Raw genomic sequence first — 22,493 nt, 5'->3', positions numbered from 1 at the left:
GGATTTGGTGGTGAAGCTGAGAAAAACGCACCGACTCCGCACCAGCCTCCTTTATAACCCCCCCCCCAACCCCTCCAGAGAGTTGGCTGGAAATGAGAGAGAGCAAACACCGCGGCCCGGTCCCTTGGGATGACGGGACCCCATGCGGGACCAAGGCACCTGCACCCAAAGCGGATCTCTGGGTGGGGGCGGGAGGGGGGAGCCCACCCCCTGCCTGCAAGCCCCCAGGGGCCCCATCCAGATCCGGCTCCTTTCTTTCCTGCAAGATCCCGACGGCGAGTGAGGGTTATCCCACGGCGGCCACGAACCCAGTTTGCACGCTCCGCTGCCCGCCCCTGGCACCCTCTGCTCGGGTACCGCTCCGCACGCAGCGACTCTGAAAAAAAAAAAAAAGAGTCCGATGCCCCATTATACAGAGGGGGAAAACTGAGGCTCGCTGCCCCAGGGGCCGCCGAGGCCGCCGGAGAATTCAAAGCCTTTTAACAGAACAATAAAGACCGTGACATTTCGAGGGAGGCCAGCTACTTAGTGTCTTCTCAGCACTTGGCACACACGGCCGCATTTAATTTACCCACACCCGAGAGGTGAGTAAATCTTCCTCCCATAACAGGAGCAGGCGCCCTGAAGGGGTTTGAGGGAGCCCCGCGGCACGGGGTGCTGGGATTTGAACCCACATCTGTCCAGGCAGCAGTGGAGATGGGGGTGGGGGCTGCACCCTTGCATGGAGAACCCCGGGTCCAGGCGGCCTGAGCTTGCAAATTACACGAGGCGCTCAAGTCTTTGCTTTTTCTTTTTTGAGGAGGGGGTCCCAGCAGGCCCCCCAAGACCTCCGCCGCTCCCCCCGGCCCTTAGGATTCCCGCGCGCTCCGCTGTGCTGCGGGGAGCGCGCGGGACTCAGGCACAAGAAGCGAGCGGTAGCGGGTGGAGGAGGCGCTCCCGGCTGGCGGTGGGGTGGGGGCCGCAGCCCCGGGGGCCGCCGGGAGCCCCGCCCCCGGCCCCGCCCCCTCCCCGGGCGCCGACCTCGGCGGTCACGTGACCGAGCCGGCCGCTGGGGCCGGAGGGCGCGGCGCGCGCGGACGCGGCGGCGGCCTGGCCAGGCGGGGCCGGAGCCGAGCAGGCCGGAGCGGGCCGCGCGCCGGGGCAGGGTCGCGCCGCTCCCGCCCCCTGCCCGCCCCGCCCGTGGCGCACGCGCGCTCCGCTCGCCGCCCCTCCCTCCGCGCGGGGACCCCTGGCGGGCGGCAGGAGGACATGGCCAGCGACGCCGTGCAGGTAGGCGCACCTGCGTCCGCAGGCGCGGGGCGAGCGGACGGCGCCGCCGGGGACCCCCGGCCGCACGCTGCCGGGCACGCCGGGAGCCGGGCGGCGAGGGCGGGGGCCTCCCGAGCGCCCGGCGCCCCCTCCCCGGGCTGGGACCGTGGAGCCAGCACGGCCCCCTTCTCTGCAGGTGAAGGTACGGACTGGGCGGCCGGGGACGGGTGGGCTGGGGTACGGTCTGGAGGCCCTCGCAGCATCCCCAAACTCAGCGCCTCCCCGGGAATCTGAGGGAGCGCGTTCGAGGTGGTCCTTGGGGCGGGGGCGTCTCTGGCTGGATGTGTGACCCCCTTCTTTTCGACTCCATCCTCCTTACTCACCCCCCACCCCCGCCTCCCCAGCGTTCGGTTTCTGGCAGGTGCCGCTCGCTCCACCTGGGACAGGTGCCTGGCCCGGTGCCCCGGGAGGGGGGTGGAGGCCGCCCGGCCCGTGCCCCTCCCCCGCGCTGCCACCTCCGCCTCGGGACGGAGCTAATTTACCGTGGTCCGGACGCCACCCAGATTGGCACCTGTTGGCGGAAGTGTCCGAGTCACCTCATTAGGTCCGGGGTGGGAGGAGACCGGGGTGGGGGGCGCGGCTGGGGACCCCCTCGCACACCGCTTGGATTGCCAGGTAGACCTTAGGTCGGACAGGGCGCGGGAGTTTGGGGGAGTGTCCAAGTGGACCATTCCGGGATGTTCCTGTGGTCCCTTAGGGAACCCCTGCCCCCCCCAAACCTCCACGGAGACACATGGTTGGCCTCAGCTGGCCACTCAGCCCTCCCTATTCTCCTTGTGCCCCTTAGGGGGGCCATATTGCTCCCAGACTCACCTGTAACCAGGGGGACCTGGGCCATCGCGGAGTTCAGTGACCCAAATCTGATCCGTGGCTGTGTCTCACCTTGCAGTCCGCCGCCCTGTGTGTGTGTCGTGTGTGTAACCAGGTTCTCTCCTCTGCACCTGCTCCCCACCCCCACCCCCTCCGTGTCTCCCCTGTGCCCAGCACCCTCAGTCCTGTTGATGGCCTGCCAGCCTTGCCAAGGAGCTGGGCGTATCTGGTGTTGCCGTGCACACAAGGTCAGACCTCGGGCGCCGGGATGGGCCGGGGTCCCTGCCTGCCCCCCAGGCCCGGGGAGGAGACCCCTGGCGCCTGCATGCGCTTTGCCGAGCACCACGTAGGACCCACACGGAGGCTGTGGTTCCGGAATGAGGCTGGACCCGTGCCCTGGTTCCCCCTTCTCCCTTCCCTCCCTGCCTCCCTCCCTCCTGGTCCATCGCTTTCTCGTGGCTGCCGGGATGGGGGGATGGGGGGGCGCTGCTGCCCTGTCCCTCTGTCCCCAGCGCCGACGTGTGCCTGTCTGTTCTGTGTCCGGCCGACGGATGTCCTGTCTAGATTCCGGAAACACCCAAGGCATTGAAATCTCCGGACAAGGGGGGCGGGGGGGGGCGCGGCATGGGGGTCTAGGTCCCTGGCTGCTTTGGGAAGAGGGGCATTCTGGGAGGTGGGCCGTCTGGGTCTGGGGTCTTCCTGCTCCGTGGTGGGAGGTTGGAGGAGCAGGGACTCTCCAACACCAGGCGGGGCCCCTGATGGCTGGGTTTGCTTGGCTGGCTCTCTGGTCACCTCTCACCCCCGGGTAAAAGTGAGTCACCCCCAGCAGGGAGGCCCCGGGAGGCCGGCAGCCCTCGCCCTGGATCTCAGCTCTCAGCTGTTGGAGGAGGAGCTGCCCCACCCCTCTGCCTGGGCGGTCCTGCTCCTGGCTGTGTCTGCTCATGCCTGCTGGGGACTGGTGGGGCTTGGCGGTGGGAGGGGTGGGCGGGGCCTGGTTGAGCCCGGGGTGGCCCTAGGTAAGCCTAGATTTAAATTCCAGTGCGTTTGTGGGGAAGCCGCCTGGCTGTGAAATCCTGGTGGGTTCATGACCTTTGAACCCCGGAGCTTCTTGGAAGGAGAGGGGTTGGAAGGGGCCCAAGCATTTAGCATGCTGATGTTTGGGGCTGGGTGGTTCTTGGTGGGTGCTGTCCCGTGCCAGATGGGACATCGGGGTGGGGGTGGGGGCATGGGTAGGAAATGCCCCCTCCACTGAGGACCACCCTGTGGAGTGAGTAGAATAAGGGCCCTGCTCAGGGTCAAGATTATTTGAAATGAGAGACAGAGATCTTCCATCTGCTGGTTCACTCCCCAAATGCCTGCAACGGCCGGGACGGGGTCAGACCAAAGCCAGGAGCCTGGAGCTCCATCCGGGTCTCCCACATGGGTGGCAGGGACTCAAGGACTTGAGCCACCACCTGCTGCCTCCCAGACACCATAGCGGGGAGCTGGCTTGGCAGCACAGAGCGACTGGGACTCCTCTATATGGGATGCAGATGCTGCACCTTATAACACCTACCCCTGGAGAATTCTTGCTTTAAATCCTGGCCCTGCCTCCTGCTGGCGGTAGGACCTTGGTGGGGGCCTAATGTCACTACTTTGGGCCTCAGTTATGCGCTCTTGTAAATGGGCTGATAATGGCACCCAGCTCATGCACTTGTGTTAGCTGCCCTTGGTGAGGTTTGCAGCAACTGCTGGTCCTCGTAGCTGAACTCGAGTGTTAATGTGTGCTCAGGGTGTGGTTTGTGGGCTGCTGGCCTGGGGACGTTCGTGTCCCAGCCCCACCCCCCCCCCCCATGCTGTTTCATGAGGTCAGGCTCAGGGAGCCGCTTCTGGGCCCACCCAGCGCCCTAAGCCTCTAAGCTGTGGTCAGCAGCCGCTGGCCGGCCAGCCAGAGAGGAAGCAGGAAGCTGGGCGGTCTCTGTGGAGGAAGAGGCGGGGTGGGGGGACTGCCTAGCAGACGCGCTGTCCTGACCCTGAAGGGGAAGTTGGGGACAGGGGGTGCGTGGGAGGGTCCGGCCACAGGGACATGTTCAGGTCACAAAGGTTGGAGGCCTTGGAGTTGTGCCATGGAGACCTGCAGGGGCGCCTGCGTGTGGGAGCATGTGGGTTGTGTGCACTTGGGCACGGGGTGTATGTGTGCGTGCGTGTGTGTGTGTGTGTGTGTGTGCACTGGGTCGGTTCTGGAATGACCCGAGCAGCACTCACCGGTGTATGCATGTCCGCAGGCAGGCAGGCAGGCCTGGGGGTGTGCACAGCCCAGGAGCCTCTGCAGATGTGGGAGTGTGCACCCCTAGGAGCCCGTGTCCAGGCACACCTCTGCAGGTGTGGGAGTGAGCACCCCTAGGAGCCCGTGTCCCAGGCACACCTCTGCAGGTGTGGGAGTGTGTGCGCACCCCTAGGAGCCTGTGTCCAGGCACACCTCTGCAGGTGTGGGAGTGAGCACCCCTAGGAGCCCTGTCCCAGGCACACCTCTGCAGGTGTGGGAGTGTGTGCACCCCTAGGAGCCCGTGTCCCAGGTACACCTCTGCAGGTGTGGGAGTGAGCACCCCTAGGAGCCCGTGTCCAGGCACACCTCTGCAGGTGTGGGAGTGTGCACCCCTAGGAGCCCGTGTCCAGGCACACCTCTGCAGGTGTGGGAGTGAGCACCCCTAGGAGCCCTGTCCCAGGCACACCTCTGCAGGTGTGGGAGTGCGCACCCCTAGGAGCCCGTGTCCCAGGCACACCTCTGCAGGTGTGGGAGTGTGCACCCCTAGGAGCCTGTGTCCAGGCACACCTCTGCAGGTGTGGGAGTGTGCACCCCTAGGAGCCCGTGTCCCAGGCACACCTCTGCAGGTGTGGGAGTGTGCACCCCTAGGAGCCCGTGTCCCAGGCACACCTCTGCAGGTGTGGGAGTGTGTCTAGGCACACCTCTGCAGGTGTGGGAGTGAGCACCCCTAGGAGCCCGTGTCCCAGGCACACCTCTGCAGGTGTGGGAGTGTGTGTGCACCCCTAGGAGCCCGTGTCCCAGGCACACCTCTGCAGGTGTGGGAGTGTGTGTGCACCCCTAGGAGCCCGTGTCCCAGGCACATCTCTGCAGGTGTGGGAGTGTGCACCCCTAGGAGCCCGTGTCCCAGGCACACCTCTGCAGGTGTGGGAGTGTGCACCCCTAGGAGCCCGTGTCCCAGGCACACCTCTGCAGGTGTGGGAGTGTGCACCCCTAGGAGCCCGTGTCCAGGCACACCTCTGCAGGTGTGGGAGTGTGCACCCCTAGGAGCCCTGTCCCAGGTACACCTCTGCAGGTGTGGGAGTGAGCACCCCTAGGAGCCCTGTCCCAGGCACACCTCTGCAGGTGTGGGAGTGCGCACCCCTAGGAGCCCGTGTCCCAGGCACACCTCTGCAGGTGTGGGAGTGTGCACCCCTAGGAGCCTGTGTCCAGGCACACCTCTGCAGGTGTGGGAGTGTGCACCCCTAGGAGCCCGTGTCCAGGCACACCTCTGCAGGTGTGGGAGTGTGCACCCCTAGGAGCCCGTGTCCCAGGTACACCTCTGCAGGTGTGGGAGTGTGCACCCCTAGGAGCCCGTGTCCCAGGTACACCTCTGCAGGTGTGGGAGTGTGCACCCCTAGGAGCCCGTGTCCAGGCACACCTCTGCAGATGTGGGAGTGTGCACCCCTAGGAGCCCGTGTCCCAGGTACACCTCTGCAGATGTGGGAGTGTGCACCCCTAGGAGCCCGTGTCCCAGGCACACCTCTGCAGGTGTGGGAGTGAGCACCCCTAGGAGCCCTGTCCCAGGCACACCTCTGCAGGTGTGGGTGTGTGTGCACCCCTAGGAGCCCGTGTCCCAGGCACACCTCTGCAGGTGTGGGAGTGTGTGTGCACCCCTAGGAGCCCGTGTCCCAGGTACACCTCTGCAGGTGTGGGAGTGTGTGCGCACCCCTAGGAGCCCGTGTCCAGGCACACCTCTGCAGGTGTGGGAGTGTGCACCCCTAGGAGCCCGTGTCCCAGGCACACCTCTGCAGGTGTGGGAGTGCGCACCCCTAGGAGCCCGTGTCCCAGGCACACCTCTGCAGGTGTGGGAGTGTGCACCCCTAGGAGCCCGTGTCCCAGGCACACCTCTGCAGGTGTGGGAGTGAGCACCCCTAGGAGCCCGTGTCCCAGGCACACCTCTGCAGGTGTGGGAGTGTGTGCGCACCCCTAGGAGCCCGTGTCCCAGGCACACCTCTGCAGGTGTGGGAGTGCGCACCCCTAGGAGCCCGTGTCCCAGGCACACCTCTGCAGATGTGGGAGTGTGCACCCCTAGGAGCCCGTGTCCCAGGCACACCTCTGCAGGTGTGGGTGTGTGTGCACCCCTAGGAGCCTGTGTCCCAGGTACACCTCCGCAGGTGTGGGAGTGTGCACATACTTGTGTATCTGCATCCCATGCCCATGCACGCACATGTGTGAATGCGTGTGCACACCCAAGTCATCCCCTGAAGCCTGTGTCCCCCATGGGTGCCTGTTAGGGTGTGCACGCTGTGTACCCCTTGCACAAACTCTCAACACATTGAGGCCCGTCCGCCCTGGGGGAACCTAGGGCAGTTGCCCACAATGCCCCCGAGCTGGCCGGGCGCGGAGGGTGCTGGGAGCTCACAGGAAAGAGGAAGTGGTGGGGCCGAGAGGCCCTGGCAGAGCTGAGGTTCAGGAAGAGGGCGGGGCCCTCAGCCCGGACCCAGGATGGCGGAGGCTGATGTCCCTTCGGAGCCAGAGGTGGAGGCTGGGGTCCCCGGAGCTGGGTGGCAGGTGGAAGGGGGGTACCCCAAGCTGCGTGGTTAGGGGGCCGCTGCCTGGGTTCCTGTGGGCCCGACCCGGATGAGAGGAGAGGCGAGGCGAGGCGAGGCGCGGAGCGGGGCCGCTGATCTGAGTTGTGTGTTCTCAGAGGAGGGAGAAGTCTGGGGCCTCCAGGGCTCCCAGCGGGGAGGCAGTAGGGGCCGTAGGACGCAGAGCTGTGCCTTTTGGTGGTCCCAGTTGGAGAGGAGAGGGGGAGGGGACACAGCCCGTCCTGGGGCCTCTCGGGTTTGGGGTGCAGACTTGTCCTTGGGATGTGGTGGGGGCCGGCGGGACCTGCCCCCAGTCATCCCGCTGAGTACTGGGCTATTTCTGCGGGGTCCCCTCATCTGAAGGGAAACAGGGCAGGAAGCAGGCCCTGCCCTTTGACCTCCCAGGTGGGAGGGGTCAGAGGTCCGTCGCCCTTGCTGACCCTGCCCCCCCCCCCCCCCCCCCCCCCCCGCAGAGCGAGCCCCGTAGCTGGTCCCTGCTGGAGCAGCTGGGCCTGGCGGGGGCGGACCTGGCGGCGCCCGGCGTGCAGCAGCAGCTGGAGCTGGAGCGCGAGCGGCTGCGGCGGGAGATCCGCAAGGAGCTGAAGCTCAAGGAGGGCGCCGAGAACCTGCGGCGGGCCACCACCGACCTGGGCCGCAGCCTGGGCCCCGTGGAGCTCCTGCTGCGGGGCTCCGCCCGCCGCCTCGACCTGCTGCACCAGCAGCTGCAGGAGCTGCACGCGCACGTGGTGCTGCCGGACCCTGCGGCCCGAGGTGACCGGCGGGGGCGGGGTCTGGGCTGGGCTGGGCTTAGGCAGAGGTAGGGGGCGTGGCAGGGGCGGGGGGGGGCGGGGCGGGTAGGGGATCTAGTCAGGGCGGGGTTGCATGGTGGGGGGCTGGGGCGGGGCCTGGGTGGGGCGGGGCGTTACAGTGGCAATCCCTGCCCACCTGTCGCCACACTGGAGCCCACCGCCACCAACCCCAGGGAGACACCCAGCCTCCACAGAGAGCCAGAGCAGATGCCACAGCCCACACAGACACACACAGCCATGCCCAGAGAGGTCCACTCCAATACCTGGACCCACAGTCAGAACAACACTGTGTGCACCTGCTCACATGGACAGAGACATCCAGACACAGCCACACCTGCACCCACAACACCCAGACAATCCACACCTGTACCTGGATAATATCCAGAGGCGCATTATTTATTCCTTTGTTTTTAAATTTTAATTACTTGGCACAGAGTGAGTGAGATAACCAGCACAGCGACAGCTCTCCCATCTGCTAATTGACTCCTTAAATGCCTGCGATAGCCAGGGCTGGCTGGGTCCCTGTCAGGAGCCAGGAGCTCCATCCGGGGTCTCCCACGTGGGCGGCAGGGACCCAAGGACTTGAGCCCCCACCTGCTGTGCGCATGCGCAGGGAGCTGGCCTTGGGACGAGGCTTCACTGGGAGACTGAATGCTTACACTCACTCTTGGTATTAAAGTTTGGGGGCCGTTGCTATGGCGTAGTGGGGGTTAAGTGGTCGCCTGTGATGCTGGCGTCCTGGCTCCTCTGCCTGGGAACCAGCTCCCTGTTAATGCTCTTGGGAAACAGCAGATGATGGCGCAGGCCCTTGGAGGGTGGATTTCCTGGGGAACCCCTCTGGGCCCTGGTGTCCCCTCCCCCGCAGCTCAGGTGGGACAACACCTCTTCGGGGGTGGGGGGGGCGGCAGGCAGATGGCGGTGCCAGCCTTGGGGACTCTCCCGCCGCCTCCTCTTGTGCAGATGCCCCTGAATCCCCGGGCGCGGGGGGCCCCGCCTGCTCGGCCACCACCAACCTGAGCCGCGTGGCGGTGCTGGAGAAGCAGCTGGCCATCGAGCTGAAAGTGAAGCAAGGGGCGGAAAACATGATCCAAACGTACAGCAACGGCAGTAGCAAGGTGGGCCGGCGCGCACTCGCCAGCTGCACGCACACGCACGCCTGCGTGAGAGCCCCCGCGTGTGCACCCGCCTGGATGCACCCGCCTGCATGCCACACCCCCAGGAGCAAGTCCCAAGCTGGGGCGGTGGGGACGGGGCGCCCTCTAGTGGTGCCTGCGGGTCGGGCTTGCAGGGGATCCTGCTGATGTGTGGCGGCAGGGCTGGGCACAGGCAGCTCCCCGGAGCAGCAGAGGCCGTGGCCCCCTCCCCTGTCACTGGGGTACGCCACGGGCTGTGCGCGGCAACACGCAGCCCCCACGGCGGGCACTGCCTCCTGCCCCCCAAGGACACCTGGAGACCCTTGCCCGGCCTGACACCCACCCGCACCGCCATAAATGTTTGTCATGTCTATTTCTTGGGGACCTCTGAACTTCTCTCTTCTAGTTCTTTCTTTTTTATTTTTTTAAGATTTCTTTATTTATTTGAAAGAGTCACACACAGACAGAAGTAGAGGCAGAGAGAGAGAGAGAGAGAGGTGAGAGAGGTCTTCCAACCGCTGGTTCACTCTCCAAATGGCTGCAATGGCCGGAGCGAAGCCAGGAGCCAGGAGCTTCCTCCCGGTCTCCCACGCAAGTGCAGGGGCCCAAGGACTTGGGCCATCTCTCACTGCTTTCCCAAGCCACAGCAGAGAGCTGGATTGGAAGTGGAGCAGCCAGGACTTGAACCGGCATCCATATGGGATGCTGATGCTGTAGACCGGGGCTTTAAACCCCTATGCCACAGCGCTGGCCTTGAATTTTTTTCTTATGGTAGTAAAATACCCATAACATAAAATCTACCATTTTTAGCCATTTTAAAATATATAATTCAGGGACCTGTACAGTGGGACAGCGGGTTAAACCCCTGCCTGCAGTGCCGGAGTCCAGTGCTGGTTCAAGTCCCGGCTGCTCTGCTTCTGATCCAGCTCCTTGCTGAGAGCAAGCAGGTGACGACCTGAGGATTTGGGTCCCAGGACCCTCGTGGGAGGCCTGGATGGAGCTTCAGGCTCCTGGCTTTGGCCTGGAGTAGCTGTGGCCATTGTGGCCATTTAGGGGGTGAACCAGTGCATGGAAGATTCTCTCTCTCTCTCTCTCTCTCTCTCTCTGTCTGTCTCTCTGTCTCTCTGCCTTTCAAATAACTAGATACATTTTACTATTATATAACCCAGTGGTGTTAGATCCATTCGCAGTATTGTAGAACCATTACCTGTGAATAGTTCTAGAACATTCTGCCCCCACCCCCGCTTGGGAGAAGCCCTGCCCCCTCATCCATCACTCCAGGCGCTCCTTTCCCAGCCCCAGGCCACCACCAGTGCCCATTCTGCACATTTCCCGTGGACACCACGTGGGGGCGTTTCGGGGCGCGGCTGTGGGGGCCCCCCCACGTGCACTGTCCCGGAGTTACTGCAAACGCAGACCCTCCCGGTGCCAGCCCTGGTTCTGAGCAAATAGGTCCTGGCTCCCAGCGAGGGTGGAAGGTCCCGTCCGCAGTCGCACAGCTCTTAAAGTGGCAGAGCCACGACCCAGATCCCTCGAAACCCCTTGGCTTCACTGCGCGTGCCCTGTGCCGCCCCTGCTGGGAACGCGCGCGGACGTGGGTGCTGTCTTGCCCTCATGGCCCTCTAGGGCGCTGCATCTTACACTAGGTACACCCTGCTCAGAGCACCCAGCCCTGCCCCCCACCCCAGCTACCCAGCTACCTCCTCTCCTGTCTCCAGGACCGGAAGCTGCTGCTGACGGCCCAGCAGGTGCTACAAGACAGCAAGACCAAGATTGACATCATTCGTATGCAGCTCCACCGAGCCCTACAGGCGGACCAGCTGGGGAGCCAGGCGGCCGCGGATGAGGCCCACGGTGAGCGCCTCGCCGGCAGCCCACTCGAGAACCTGTACCGGGAGCTCCATCCGGGTCTCCCATGCGGGTGTAGGGGCCCAAGCACTTGGGCTGTCTTGCACTGCTTTCCCAGGCCATAGCAGGGAGCTGGATGGGAAGTGGAGCAGCCGGGACTCGAACTGGCGCCCATATGGGATGCTGGCCTTGCAGGCAGCGGCTTTACCCGCTGTGCCACAGCTGATTTTCAAGCTGCTCATTTTGCATGGTCCAGCAAACGATGTTGTAAATACCTCATACGGCCACCAGGGGGCGGAAAAAGGCTCCCCAGGCCTGCAAGCTGTCATCAGCATGGCTCCTGTGTGAAGCCATGAGGGCTTTGTAGACCGCCCCACCGGGAACCGGGCTCCCGCGTGTGGACTGGGGCAGGGTCTGACAGTGCGGTCAGGGGTGTCCCTGGCTGTGGGGTGACTGCCTGGTGGTGATAGCTCAGTGTGGGCCCCTCCCCGCCCCATTTCCCTTCTGCAGGGGGTCCGGACCTGGGGGCCGCGGAGCTGCGCATCGAGGAACTGCGCCACCACTTCCGCGTGGAGCACGCGGTGGCCGAGGGCGCCAAGAACGTGCTGCGCCTGCTCAGTGCAGCCAAGACGCCCGACCGCAAGGCCGTCAGCGAGGTGAGGGGCGGGGCTGCGGCGTGGGGCAGGGCCTCGGCTGAAGAGGGCCAATGGGAACCGTGAGGCTGGGGAAACGGGCGGGGCCCAGAGGCGGAGCCTCTGCATTGATAGGCACCAGAGGGGCGGGCTTCAGTAAGGGGCGGGGCCTCAGGCAGGAAGGGAGCCCAATAGGTCAGTCCCTCATCAAGGGGTGGAGCTTCAGTGGGGGTGGGTGGGGCTTAGTCCCGAGTCGACCTCCGCACTGGAAGCGAGGAGGCTAGAGGAGGGGGGCGTAACCAAGGGGCGGGGCCCAAGTGGCTGTTTAGGCCAATAGGGAGAAGGAAGTCCAGAAGGGGGCGGGGCAAGCCTGGCTCCACCCCAGCCTCTTCCTTCCCACCACTCAGGCCCAGGAAAAGCTGACGGAGTCCAATCAGAAGCTGGGGCTGCTGCGGGAGGCCCTGGAGCGGAGGCTGGCGGAGCTGCCCGCTGACCACCCCAAGGGGCGGCTGGTGCGGGAGGAGCTTGCCGCGGCCTCGTCCGCCGCCTTCAGCGCGCTCCTGGCCGGACCTTTCCCCGCCACGCACTACAGTACCCTGTGCAAGCCCGCGCCGCTCACAGGTGCGCCCCGCAGCCCCCGCGCCCCCACCCGCCTGACTTACCCTGTTCCCAGGTGGCCCCCAACCGCGCTTCCCCTAGTCCCCCAGGCCAGCCTCTCCTCTGACTCCCCACACCCCCTTCCACCTCTGATCTCACGTCAGCCCCCGCCCCCACCCCGAGTGGGACCCTGCACTCCCCCGTCCTAACCTGTCGGAGCTCACCGGGGCCTGGGCCTTGCACCTCGTTTCTGTGGTCCATCCCAGCCTGGCCCCTGATCCCCAGCACATGTCCCATATCTTACATCCGGGCACTGCCATCCCTGGCTTAAGCCCTGCACGCCATCTGCTCGCCCTGGCACGCTGGTAACCTCTAGGTGTGCCCGCCCCAACCTGCCCCACCTGCGCCACCCCCCCCCCCCCCACTGAGCCTGCTCCTCCTACAGGAACCCTAGAGGTACGAGTGGTGGGCTGCAGGGACCTCCCAGAAACCATCCCCTGGAACTCGCCTCCCTCAACCGGAGGGCCCGGGACCCCTGACAGCCGCCCTCCCTTCCTGAGCCGCCCGGCCCGGGGCCTGTACAGCCGCAGCGGGAGCCTCAGTGGCCGGAGCAGCCTCAGATCAGAAGCTGAGAGCAGCAGTAAGTGGGTGGGGTTTTCCCTGCAGGAGGAGGTGCCGTAAGGGGTGCCTGGCTTTTGTAACTTTGAAGAAGGGACGCATTGCACCTGCTAGGATGACTACTGGCCAAAAAAAAAAAAAAAAAAAAAAAAAAAGAGGCGGGCATTTAATGCGTCAGTTATGGTGGCGCTTGGGACACCCGCATCTCACATCCCAGTGCCTGGGTTCAAGCCCCAGCTCCGCTTCCCCACTCCTGCTATCGGGCACCCAGGGAGGTGGCAGGTGAGGGCTCACGTCTGCCCCCTGCCGCCCAGGTGGGAGACTTGGCTGGAGTTCCTGGCTCCTGGCTGCAGCCTGACCCAGTCCTGCTGTTGTGGGCAGTTGGGGAGTGACCCAGCAGATGGAAGACCTCTCTTTTAGAGAGGGATTGAGAGAGAGAGAGAGAGGGAGGTCTTCCATCTACTCGTTCACTCCCCAATTGGCCACAATGGGCTGAGCTGAGCCAATCTGAAGCCAGGAGCTTCCTCCAGGTCTCCCACATGGGTGCAGGGGCCCAAGGACTTGGGCCATTTTCTACTGCTTTCCCAGGCCACAGCAGAGAGCTGGATCGGAAGTAGAACAGCCGGGACTCAAACTGGCGCCCTTATAGAATGCTGGCATCACAGAAGACCCCAAAAGAATTGAAAGCAGAGGCTCAGAGAGCCGTTTGCATACCCACGTTGCTATATTGCTAGCAGCGTGACACACGGTAGCTAAGAGGTGGAAGCCACAGCCGGCCGTGCAGGGATGAACAGATAAACTGTGCCATCCGTGGACAATGGAGCGTGGCTGAGCCTCAGAAAGGGAGGAAATCCGGTCACGTGCTGCCGCGTCCGGGGTTGCTGGAGGGGCTTAGGAGGGCGCAGGCAGCTGAGCCTGGAAGGCTGTCCCTGTGTGATCCCGCTGGCAGGAGATTCCTATCATGGCCCACTTTAGGCAGGCAGGAAGGAGAGTGGGAGTTGCCAAGGGCTCATCCTGGGCTGGGGAACAGGAAGTGAGTATCAAATGGGAACAATGTTTCAGTTTGGCGAGATTAGATACTTCCGGAGGTGGTGTCTGGTGCAGCCGGGAACATACCACACCACGGGGGAGCCCCGTCAGAGTCCCTGGGTTTGAGGAGGAAGGGCTCTGCTTCTGGTTAATGTGCCTGGGAGGCGGCTGGGGATGGCCCAAGTCCCTGGGTCCCTGCACCCACGTGGGAGACCTGGATGGAGCTCCTGGCTCCTGGCTTTGGCCCGACCCAGCCCCACCTGTTGTAGGCATTTGGGGAGTGAGCTGGTAGCTGGAGAATTTCCTTTTCAATTAAATAAATAAACATTTTCAAAAAAATTTTTAAAGATTTTATTTATTTGAGAGGCAGAGTTACAAAGAGAGAGAGGTCCTCCATCCGCTGGTTCACTCCCCATATGACTGGAGCTGAGCTGATCCGAAGCCAGGAGCCAGGAGCTTCTTCCAGGTCTCCCATGCAGGTACAGGGCCCAAGGACTTGGGCCATCTTCCCCTGCTTTCCCAGGCCACAGCAGAGAGCTGGATTGGAAGTGGAGCAGCTGGGATTCAAACCAGCACCCATATGGGATGCCCGCACTGCAGGGTGCAGCTTTACCCACTACGCCACAGCGCCGGCCCTCACTTTTATTTCATATGCACTTTAGCTTACACATAGCCTGAAAATAATTTTATATAACAGTTTATTGTTTTTTGAAAGATTTATTTGAAAGGCTGAATGCCAGATAGAGAGATGGAACGAGAAAGGGAGAGAGAGCTTCCGTCCACTGGGTCACTCCCCAGATGGCTGCAATGGGCAGGGCTGGGCCAGGCCAAAGCCAGGAGCCAAGAGCTCCGTCTGGGTCTCCCACATGCCCTCCTTGCCACCTCTCCAGTTGCACTGGCGGGGAGCCGGATTGGACCAGAAGCCCTGGAGCTGGAATTTGAGCCAGTGCTGTGACGTGGGCTCCTGGCATCCCAGGCAGCGGCTTAACCCCCCTGTACCCTATGCCAGCCCCTCTACAATATTTCAAGTAATTCTGCATAGGACACAGCATTTTCTGGTGTGGAGTTTCCCACATTGTGTCCACGCTCTGAACGTTTCAGATGTTGGTCCATTTCCGGTTTCTGTGTGCACCTGCTAACTTTCCTGCTAATACCACAAGGGCTGTTTCTACTTTGTAGCCACTGTGTAAGTCTTAGATTATACTACTGCTGTTTACCTGTGTACATTTTCCTAGGGTAAATACTTCAGAGTGAATTGTTGAGACTTCTGTATAGTTAGAAAGTGAATTTAGCCACGGGGAGGGGGGAGGTGGGGAGAGGCAGCGGTGGCAGGGCTGTGCTGCAGTGAGTGAAGCTGCTGCCTGTGGTATGGGCATCCCACACGGGCGCGGGTTCGAGTCCTAGCAGCTCTAGTTCCAATCCAGCTCCCTGGTAATGTGCCTGGAAGAGCAGCCAAACATGGCCCAAGTGCTTAGGCCCCTGCCATTCACATGGGGGAGCAATGGAGCGCCTGGCTCCTGGCTTCAGCCTGGCCCAGCCCTGGCCCTTGCAACCGTTTGAATGAGCAGGTGGAAACTCTCTCTGAAAGTCAAAGTTATGGAGTGAGAGAGGAAAGACAGAGAGGAAGGGAGGAAGAGATGGAGGGAGGGAGAGAGAGAGAGGTCTTCTATCTACTGGTTCAATTCCCAAGTGGGCCAGACTGAAGCCAGGATCGAGGAGCTCCATCCGGGTCTCCCACGTGGGTGCAGGGACCCAAGGACTTAGGCCATCTTCTGCTTTCCCAGGCCATAGCAGAGAGCTGGATAGGAAGTGGAGCAGCCGGGACTTGAACCGGTGACTGTATGGGATGCCGGTGCTGCAGGCGGTGGCTTTACCTGCTATGCCACAGGGCTGGTCTCAATAGATCTTTAAAAAAAAAAAAAAAAAAGAATTTGGATCCCTACCTCACACCATGTCACAAAAGCCAATCGCATCCTGGACCTTAGCATAGCCTGGTGGGGGTGGGGGCAGTGCTCCAAGCAGTGCCAGCCCCTCCCAATGGACTCGTTCTGCCTGCTCCCCCCACACCGTCTCAGGTGACGTCAGTGCTGTTCTCAAACTGGACAACACGGTGGTCGGTCGGACGTCCTGGAAGCCGTGCGGCCCCAGCGCCTGGGACCAGAGCTTCACGCTGGAGCTGGAGCGGGTGCGCCCCTGCTGGGGGCTGGCAGGGCCCAGAGGGAGGGCTGGGGCGGGGGGGGGGCGCGGCCTGGACCCGGGGGCACCCCCAGCTCTGTCCCTTGTCCTTTGCCCCAGGCTCGCGAGCTGGAGCTGGCTGTGTTCTGGAGGGACCAGCGGGGCCTGTGTGCCCTGAAGTTCCTGAAGTTGGAGGACTTCCTGGACAACGAGAGACACGAGGTGCAGCTGGACATGGAGCCCCAGGGCTGCCTGCTGGCCGAGGTACAGCCCAACCCCTGAAAGCGCTTCCTGCTTGCCCACGGGGGCCCCCCCCCCGGGGGGGGGTGACCTGTGATTCTGATGCAAAGTATATTTAAATTAAAAAAAATAGAAACAGTTTCATTGAGACAGAAGAGAAGAACAAACCCTGGGCAGGCGGCAAGGTGTGGTTGAGGTTGTGACCCTTGACGCTGGGGCTTGGGTCATTCTTTGCAGTGGGGCCATGCTGTGCACCGTGGGGGTGTTTATCCGAGTCTCTGGTCCGGATGCCAGTAGCACCCCCACCTCCTGTCCCCACTGTGACAGTCCTGTGTTTTGGTCTTTTAAATTTATTTATTTGAAGGCAGAGTTACAGAGAGAGAGAGAGAGAGAGAGAGAGGTCTTCCATCCTCTGGTTCACTCCCCAGATGGCTGCAATGGCTGGAGCTGCACTGATGCAAAGCTGGGAGCCAGGAGCTCCATCCGGGTCTCCCCAGCAGGTGCAGGGGCCCAAGCATTTGTGCCATCTCCCGCTGCTTTCCCAGGCGCCTGAGCAGGGGCCTGGGTCGGAAGCCGGGCAGCTTCCTTGTGGGATGCCGGCCTCCCGGGTCTCGGCTTAGCCGGCTACACCACAGCACCAGCCCCTGCAACCTGACCTTAACCCAGCACGGAGAACTGGTCCACCTCCTGCCCGCAGGCTGCCCGGCTGTGTAAGGCAAACCCAGAGCCCACACACGCATATACCACCTGCCCAGATGGAGATCCGAGCTCCCAAAAAGTCCTGTTAGGTTTTTTTTTTTTTTTGTACTGAGTGCGCATTGCTTTTGCGCCACTGTGTAGCCCTTTCCTCCGCCCCCTAAAGAAATTATGAAGTCAGATCTTTGTAAGCGTGGGACCACGTGTATACGTGCACACCCCTCCCTGTGCACAAATCCCTCCCCATCAGTTATCTAAGCCCCATGGAGAGGGAGAAGGGCTGGGGGCGGGGGTTGGGGAGGGGGTTTCTGTCAGGACTTCCAGACAGTTCCATGGCATGCGTTTCTAGAAAAGTCTAGGACATACGTTTCCAGAAAATTCTGTGACGTGCATTTCCAGTGGGTTCCACCATATGCATGCCCAGAAAAATGCCGTAGCATGCATTTCTGGAAAGTTCCATCACTTGTGTGTCCAGAGGGGTCACAGATGATACCGCTGGTTGTAGACCAGGCTTAGGGCAGTCAGGGCTGTGTGTGACGGGGGGACCCCGGCAATGTATTTGAAAGGCAGAGTGACAGAGACAGAGAGCTCTTCCACCTGCTGGTTCATTCCCCAAATGGCCACATAGCCCAGGCTGGGCCAGGCCAAAGCCAAGAGCCAGGAGCTCCATCCGGGTCTCCCGCGTGGGTACAGGGGCCCCAGCCCTTGGGCCATCTTCCGCTGCTTTCCCAGGCACATTAGCAGGGAGCCGGCTGGGAAACGGAGCAGCCGGGACTCGAACCTTAGGTGTGGGCAAGGGATGCAGGCGTCAGAGGCTGTGGATTAACCCCTGCGCCACCATCCCGCGATCTTGATCTAGAAAGTCCGAGATGGGCTTGGGTTTGTGGCCGGAGCTCATTCCCAGACCCGGGGACCAGCCATCCTTTCCTGGGGCAGCGCCCCCTCCGGCCGCAGCTGCACTGGGGCCTGAGCCTCCAACACAGGGAGGGGTGGGCATCCATCCGCCCTGCAAAGGGGCTTCCCCGCCGCGCGGGGGGAGGGACAGGGGCGGGGTCTTCAGCTTCCGGCCCCTCCCCCAGGTCACCTTCCGCAACCCGGTCATTGAGCGGATCCCTCGGCTCCGAAGGCAGAAGAAGATCTTCTCCAAGCAGCAAGGTGAGCAGCCGGGCTGGGGCTGGGCGGGGCGGGGCTGGGGAGGGGGCCCGGGAGTGACACCTGCCCCGCCCCGCCCCAGGAAAGGCGTTCCAGCGCGCCAGGCAGCTGAACATAGACGTGGCTACGTGGGTGCGGCTCCTGCGCAGGCTCATCCCCAACGCAGCCTCGGCCACCGGCACCTTCAGCCCCGGGGCTCCCCCAGGATCCGAGGCTCGGCCTGCAGGGTAAGGGCAGGGAGGGCGGCCCCGGGGCTCCCGCCGCCCCCTTGTATCCCGGGGCGCTGAGCTCTCCCTGTGACACCTGCGCAGGGACGTGTCCCTGGAGAAGCTGAACCTGAGCGCCGATGTGGACGGCTCCCCCCAGAAGAGCCCGCCGGGGCCTCCTTCCAGCCCGAGTGGCCTGGTGAGCCGCCCTTGCCCCGGCCCCGTCCCTAGCACCTGGGCCATCAGCGGCCGCTTCCCCACGGCATCAGCAGGGAGCGGCCGGGCTTCGAACCGGCAGGTGCATTGGGGCTGCAGGCGTCACAGGTGGTGGCTGAGCGCCCCCCCCCCCCCCGGCCTGGGTCATTGGTCAAAGTAGGTGAGTTTCTTTGGCTCTGGGGAATCCAGGAGCCTCCTGAGGGCTGTGTTGTCACATGGCCAGGGCTTCCCAGCTGTGGCCTCATGTTCAGGACAACTGCGTCCCACATCGGAGGGCCTGGGTTCAAGTCCTGGCTCCGGCTCCGGACTCCAGCACCCTGCGCATGCGCACCCTGGGAGGCAGCAGGGGGCCCCACAGTGGGAGACCCGGATGGAGCTCCCAGCTCCCGCTGTTGTGGGCATTTGGGGAGAAATATATGTGGCGTGTGAAATGTTCCCGAGAGGAAGGCAGAGAAGGGGGTGGGCCGTGCTGAGGGGTCCTGTCATTCCCTGTGGTGCTCAGCCGACCCCTGCACAGGTGACTACAGGAGGGGGGGGCAGCCGTGCAAAGGGCCTGGGGCAGGAAAGTGCCTGGTGTGTTCAGAGTGTGGGACAGGGTGGGGGAGCACTGTGGCTGGAGGGGCGTGAGCAAGGAGGTGAGGGAGAGGACAGAGAGGGAAGTGGCCCCTCTGTGTAGGGGGGCAGCCCACCTGCCTTCAGCCGGACCTCTCTCCACAGAGTCCCCCCAGCCAGGAAACCTCGAGCACTCCCGAGCTGCCTCTGGAGACCCAGGAGACCCCAGGCCCCGCCCTGTGCAGGTGCCAGCCCCGCCCCTGCACCCGGGACACGCCCCAGCCCGCTGCCCCGCCCCCAGCACCCGCGCCCTCTCTCCGCAGCCCCCTGAGGAAGGCGCCCCTGAGCCTCGAGGACTTCAAGTTCCTGGCGGTGCTGGGCCGGGGTCACTTTGGAAAGGTGAGGCAGGCCGTGGGCAGCGGGGCCCCCAGCGCGTCCAGGTCCCACCCCCACCCCCACCCCCGGGTCCCCCGGGTCAGCCACCCGGTACCGCTGTGGTTACAGGTGCTGCTGTCCGAATTCCGGTCCAGCGGGGAGCTGTTCGCCATCAAAGCTTTGAAGAAAGGGGACATCGTGGCCCGGGACGAGGTGGAGAGGTGGGGACCTGCCCTGGCCCTCTGGGGGCATCTGCGTTCTGGGTGACAGCAGGGACAGTGACCCCGTGACAGTCCTCAGCCCCCAGGCAGCCACCGTACATGGTGTCCCCGCGTGGCTCTGCTTCGGGGTCAGGGGCCTGTGTTCAGATCCCACCTCTGCCCGTTGTGCTTGGGGCATCCCCGGGGGTGAGGTAGGGGAAGCCACTTGTCCTGCCTCACCAGGGGTCCCAGAACGACTCTGCCCAGGGCAGAGGCACGCGAGACTTGTCCCAGCCCCCCCCCCCCCCCAATGATGGCGAACCCAAGTCAGAAAGGCTTAAAATAAAGGAGTTTATTGGCCCGGATAGGAGAAGGCTTGGAAGGGCGGCCTTCAGGCCTGGCTGCATCCAGGTGCTGGGCAGGGGGCGTTTTTCAGCCCCACCTGCCCTCCAGTGCGTCGGGCCCTCTCTGTCTCACAAGTCCAGTGGACCTCCGGGGCTCGACCCCCGGGGATCTTGAGTCGCCACTGTGCCTGAGCCCAGAGCCCACGGGGGCTTCCCGCACGCCCCCCGCAGCAGCCCCAAGGCTCAGAGGCGTCAAGGCACCTGCCCGAAACTGCACAGCGGAGTGTGTGTGGGGGGTTCGCCCAGCGCCGGGAGGGGCAGCGGGCACTGACGTCCGTCCCCGCCCCCAGCCTCATGTGCGAGAAGCGGATCCTGGCGGCCGTGACCAGCGCCGGCCACCCCTTCCTGGTCAACCTGTTCGGCTGCTTCCAGACGCCCGAGCACGTGTGCTTCGTGCTCGAGTACTCCCCGGGCGGGGACCTCATGCTGCACATCCACAGCGACGTGTTCTCCGAGCCGCGCGCCGCGTGAGCCGAGCCCCGCCCCCGCCCCGCGTCCTCACAGCCGCCTGCGCCCCCCGCCCCGCCCCCGGGCATCCTCACAGCCACTTGCGCCCCTCCACCCCTCCGCCCCCTCGTCCTCACAGCCGCCTGCGCCCCCCGCCCCCGGGCGTCCTCACAGCCGCCTGCGCCCCCCCCCCCCCCCCCGCCCCAGCATCCTCACAGCCGCCCCTCTCTCCCCCGCCCCGCCCCGCCCGCAGCTTTTACTCGGCCTGCGTGGTGCTTGGCCTGCAGTTCCTGCACGAACACAAGATCGTCTACAGGTGAGCGCATGCGCGGCCATGCCCGCCGGGCAGGGTCTGCGTGCACGTGTGTGCTCAGGCCCCTGAGGTTGCCCTCAGTCCCACCGCCGCCCCTGCCCTCCTCACGCCCCGCCCCTCTGCCCCGCCCATCCTCACGCCCCGCCCCCGCAGGGACCTGAAGTTGGACAATTTGCTCCTGGACACCGAGGGCTACGTCAAGATCGCAGACTTTGGGCTCTGCAAGGAGGGTGAGGGGCTGCAGCCGGGGTTTGGGGGCTTTGGGGTCGGTGGGGAGGGGTGGAGTCTGCAGCCCAGCGCCCCTCCCCCATCGCCTCCCCCAGGGATGGGCTACGGGGACCGGACCAGCACTTTCTGTGGGACCCCCGAGTTCCTGGCGCCGGAGGTGCTGACGGACACGTCATACACGCGGGCCGTGGACTGGTGGGGGCTAGGGGTGCTGCTCTACGAGATGCTGGTTGGTGAGGTGAGGACCCCTCCCCTCCCCCACGAAGCTGCTCCCCGGCCCCCGCCAGCCGGGAGCTGGGGGGTCGGGGTCGGGGGTGGGGTAGCTCGGCCTCCCCGGCCTCAGTTTGTGCACCTGACAAATGGGATACTTACCCTGGCGCGCCAGCCGGCACCTCCTCCCCCAGCCCCAGCCACCCAGCGCAGGTGCAGCAGGTGCAGCCGGGGAGGGGGAGGGGTGGTCTGCGCACGCATGCGCGGCTCAGCCCCGCCCGCCGCTGTCCTCCGCCCCCCCCCCCCCGCCCCAGTCCCCATTCCCAGGGGACGACGAAGAAGAGGTGTTCGACAGCATCGTCAACGATGAAGTCCGCTATCCCCGCTTCCTGTCGGCCGAAGCCATCGGCATCATGCGGAGGGTGAGCGGCCCCGGCCCCCGCCCCTGCCGCCGCCCCGGGAGGGCAGACCCTGACCCAGCGCCCCTTCCTCCCCCCCCAGCTGTTGCGGAGGAACCCGGAGCGCCGGCTGGGGTCCAGCGAGCGCGACGCGGAGGATGTCAAAAAGCAGCCGTTTTTCAGGGTGAGGGGCCGCTCTTCCCCCAGACCCCCCCCAGCCTTCGTCATCCTGTCCCCATACCCTCATCTCCCTCCCCTGCAGCCCCCGGACCCTCATGTCCACCCCCTCCTCCCGCCCCCATGCACCTGCGTCTTGCAGCCCCCGGGACCCCCTCACGTCCACCCCCTCCTCCCGCCCCCGTGCACCTGCGCCTTTGTGGTCCTCGCCAGCCCCCCCCCTTCGTGCCCACCCTCTCCTCCCGCCCCCATGCACCTGCGTCTTGCAGCCCCCGGGACCCCCTCACGTCCACCCTCTCCTCCCGCCCCCATGCACCTGCGCCTTGGTGGTCCTGGCCAGGCCACACCCCTGGACCCCTCACGTCCACCCCCTCCTCCCGCCCCCGTGCACCTGTGCCTTGGTGGTCCTCGCCAGCCCCCCCTCCCCGACCCCTTCATGCCCACCCACTCTCTCCCTCCCCGCAGACGCTGGGCTGGGACGCCCTGCTGGCCCGGCGCCTGCCGCCACCCTTCGTGCCCACGCTGGCCGGCCGCACCGACGTCAGCAACTTCGACGAGGAGTTCACGGGCGAGGCCCCCACACTGAGCCCCCCCCGCGACGCGCGGCCCCTCACCGCCGCCGAGCAGGCGGCCTTCCGGGACTTCGACTTTGTGGCTGGGGGCTGCTAGCCGCCCCCCTCTCCTGCCCGCCCCCTGACCCAGGGATCCTAGTTTTTAAAAAGGCCCTTGGGGTTCGCCCCATCCACGCATTGTGCGAGTGTTCTTGTGCGCGCTATTGGGGAGGGAAGCAGGCACGGGTGAGGGGGCGGTGGTCCCCTGGGCTAGCATGGGAGGGGACGGGGCGGTGGGTGGTGGGTTCAAGGCCGTGATGGGGTGGGGTAGGGGCTTGGGGGCTGTGCCAGGGGCTC

The 22,493-nt window shown here is 64.4% G+C and overlaps 1 protein-coding gene and 1 long non-coding RNA gene across 5 annotated transcripts; one reads left to right on the top strand and one right to left on the bottom strand.

The window, feature by feature from the left end:
* Positions 1-35: 35 nt before the first annotated feature.
* Positions 36-2,649, bottom strand: LOC138845649 (uncharacterized). The gene is made up of 2 exons (XR_011382867.2): positions 2,122-2,649; positions 36-376 (listed from the first exon to the last, which is right to left on the bottom strand). It is a non-coding gene; the product is annotated as an uncharacterized LOC138845649 (long non-coding RNA).
* On the top strand, positions 1,039-22,334 carry PKN1 (protein kinase N1). Of its 4 annotated transcripts, XM_051835832.3 has the most exons (23): positions 1,253-1,269; positions 2,293-2,366; positions 7,404-7,701; positions 8,700-8,854; positions 10,591-10,726; positions 11,231-11,376; positions 11,760-11,973; positions 12,395-12,589; positions 15,672-15,781; positions 15,892-16,035; positions 17,787-17,862; positions 17,942-18,086; positions 18,171-18,264; positions 18,999-19,078; positions 19,157-19,232; positions 19,338-19,429; positions 20,103-20,279; positions 20,513-20,575; positions 20,726-20,802; positions 20,896-21,038; positions 21,325-21,432; positions 21,512-21,592; positions 22,051-22,334. In XM_051835832.3, exons 2-23 carry the CDS (start codon positions 2,310-2,312, stop codon positions 22,252-22,254), a joined length of 2,871 nt encoding a protein of 956 aa, XP_051691792.1. In that variant the 5' UTR covers positions 1,253-1,269; positions 2,293-2,309; the 3' UTR covers positions 22,255-22,334. The 4 variants fall into 4 exon arrangements, with proteins under 4 accessions (XP_051691794.1, XP_089172672.1, XP_051691792.1 ...); XM_051835834.3 differs by lacking the exon at positions 2,293-2,366 and having other exon boundaries at positions 1,039-1,269; XM_089316546.1 differs by lacking the exon at positions 2,293-2,366 and having other exon boundaries at positions 1,048-1,450.
* The last annotated feature ends 159 nt before the right edge of the window (positions 22,335-22,493 follow it).

The sequence above is a fragment of the Oryctolagus cuniculus genome, chromosome 16, assembly GCF_051225735.1.
Source record: "Oryctolagus cuniculus isolate XC-2025 breed Fujian yellow rabbit chromosome 16, ASM5122573v1, whole genome shotgun sequence".
Classification (NCBI taxonomy): domain Eukaryota; kingdom Metazoa; phylum Chordata; class Mammalia; order Lagomorpha; family Leporidae; genus Oryctolagus; species Oryctolagus cuniculus.
The sequence above is the reverse complement of the archived record's forward strand: the minus strand, read 5'-3'. Positions and strand labels throughout refer to the sequence as shown.

What these genes read in the sequence shown, in the direction of transcription:
- PKN1 (XM_051835832.3), top strand. Translation starts at nt 2,310, where the DNA reads ATGGCCTGCCAGCCTTGCCAAGGAGCTGGGCGTATCTGGTGTTGCCGT. An exon ending in ACCGCAAGGCCGTCAGCGAG is followed by an intron (nt 11,377 to 11,759) that starts GTGAGGGGCGGG and finishes CCCACCACTCAG; the next exon opens with GCCCAGGAAAAGCTGACGGA. An exon ending in TCACGCTGGAGCTGGAGCGG is followed by an intron (nt 15,782 to 15,891) that starts GTGCGCCCCTGC and finishes CCTTTGCCCCAG; the next exon opens with GCTCGCGAGCTGGAGCTGGC.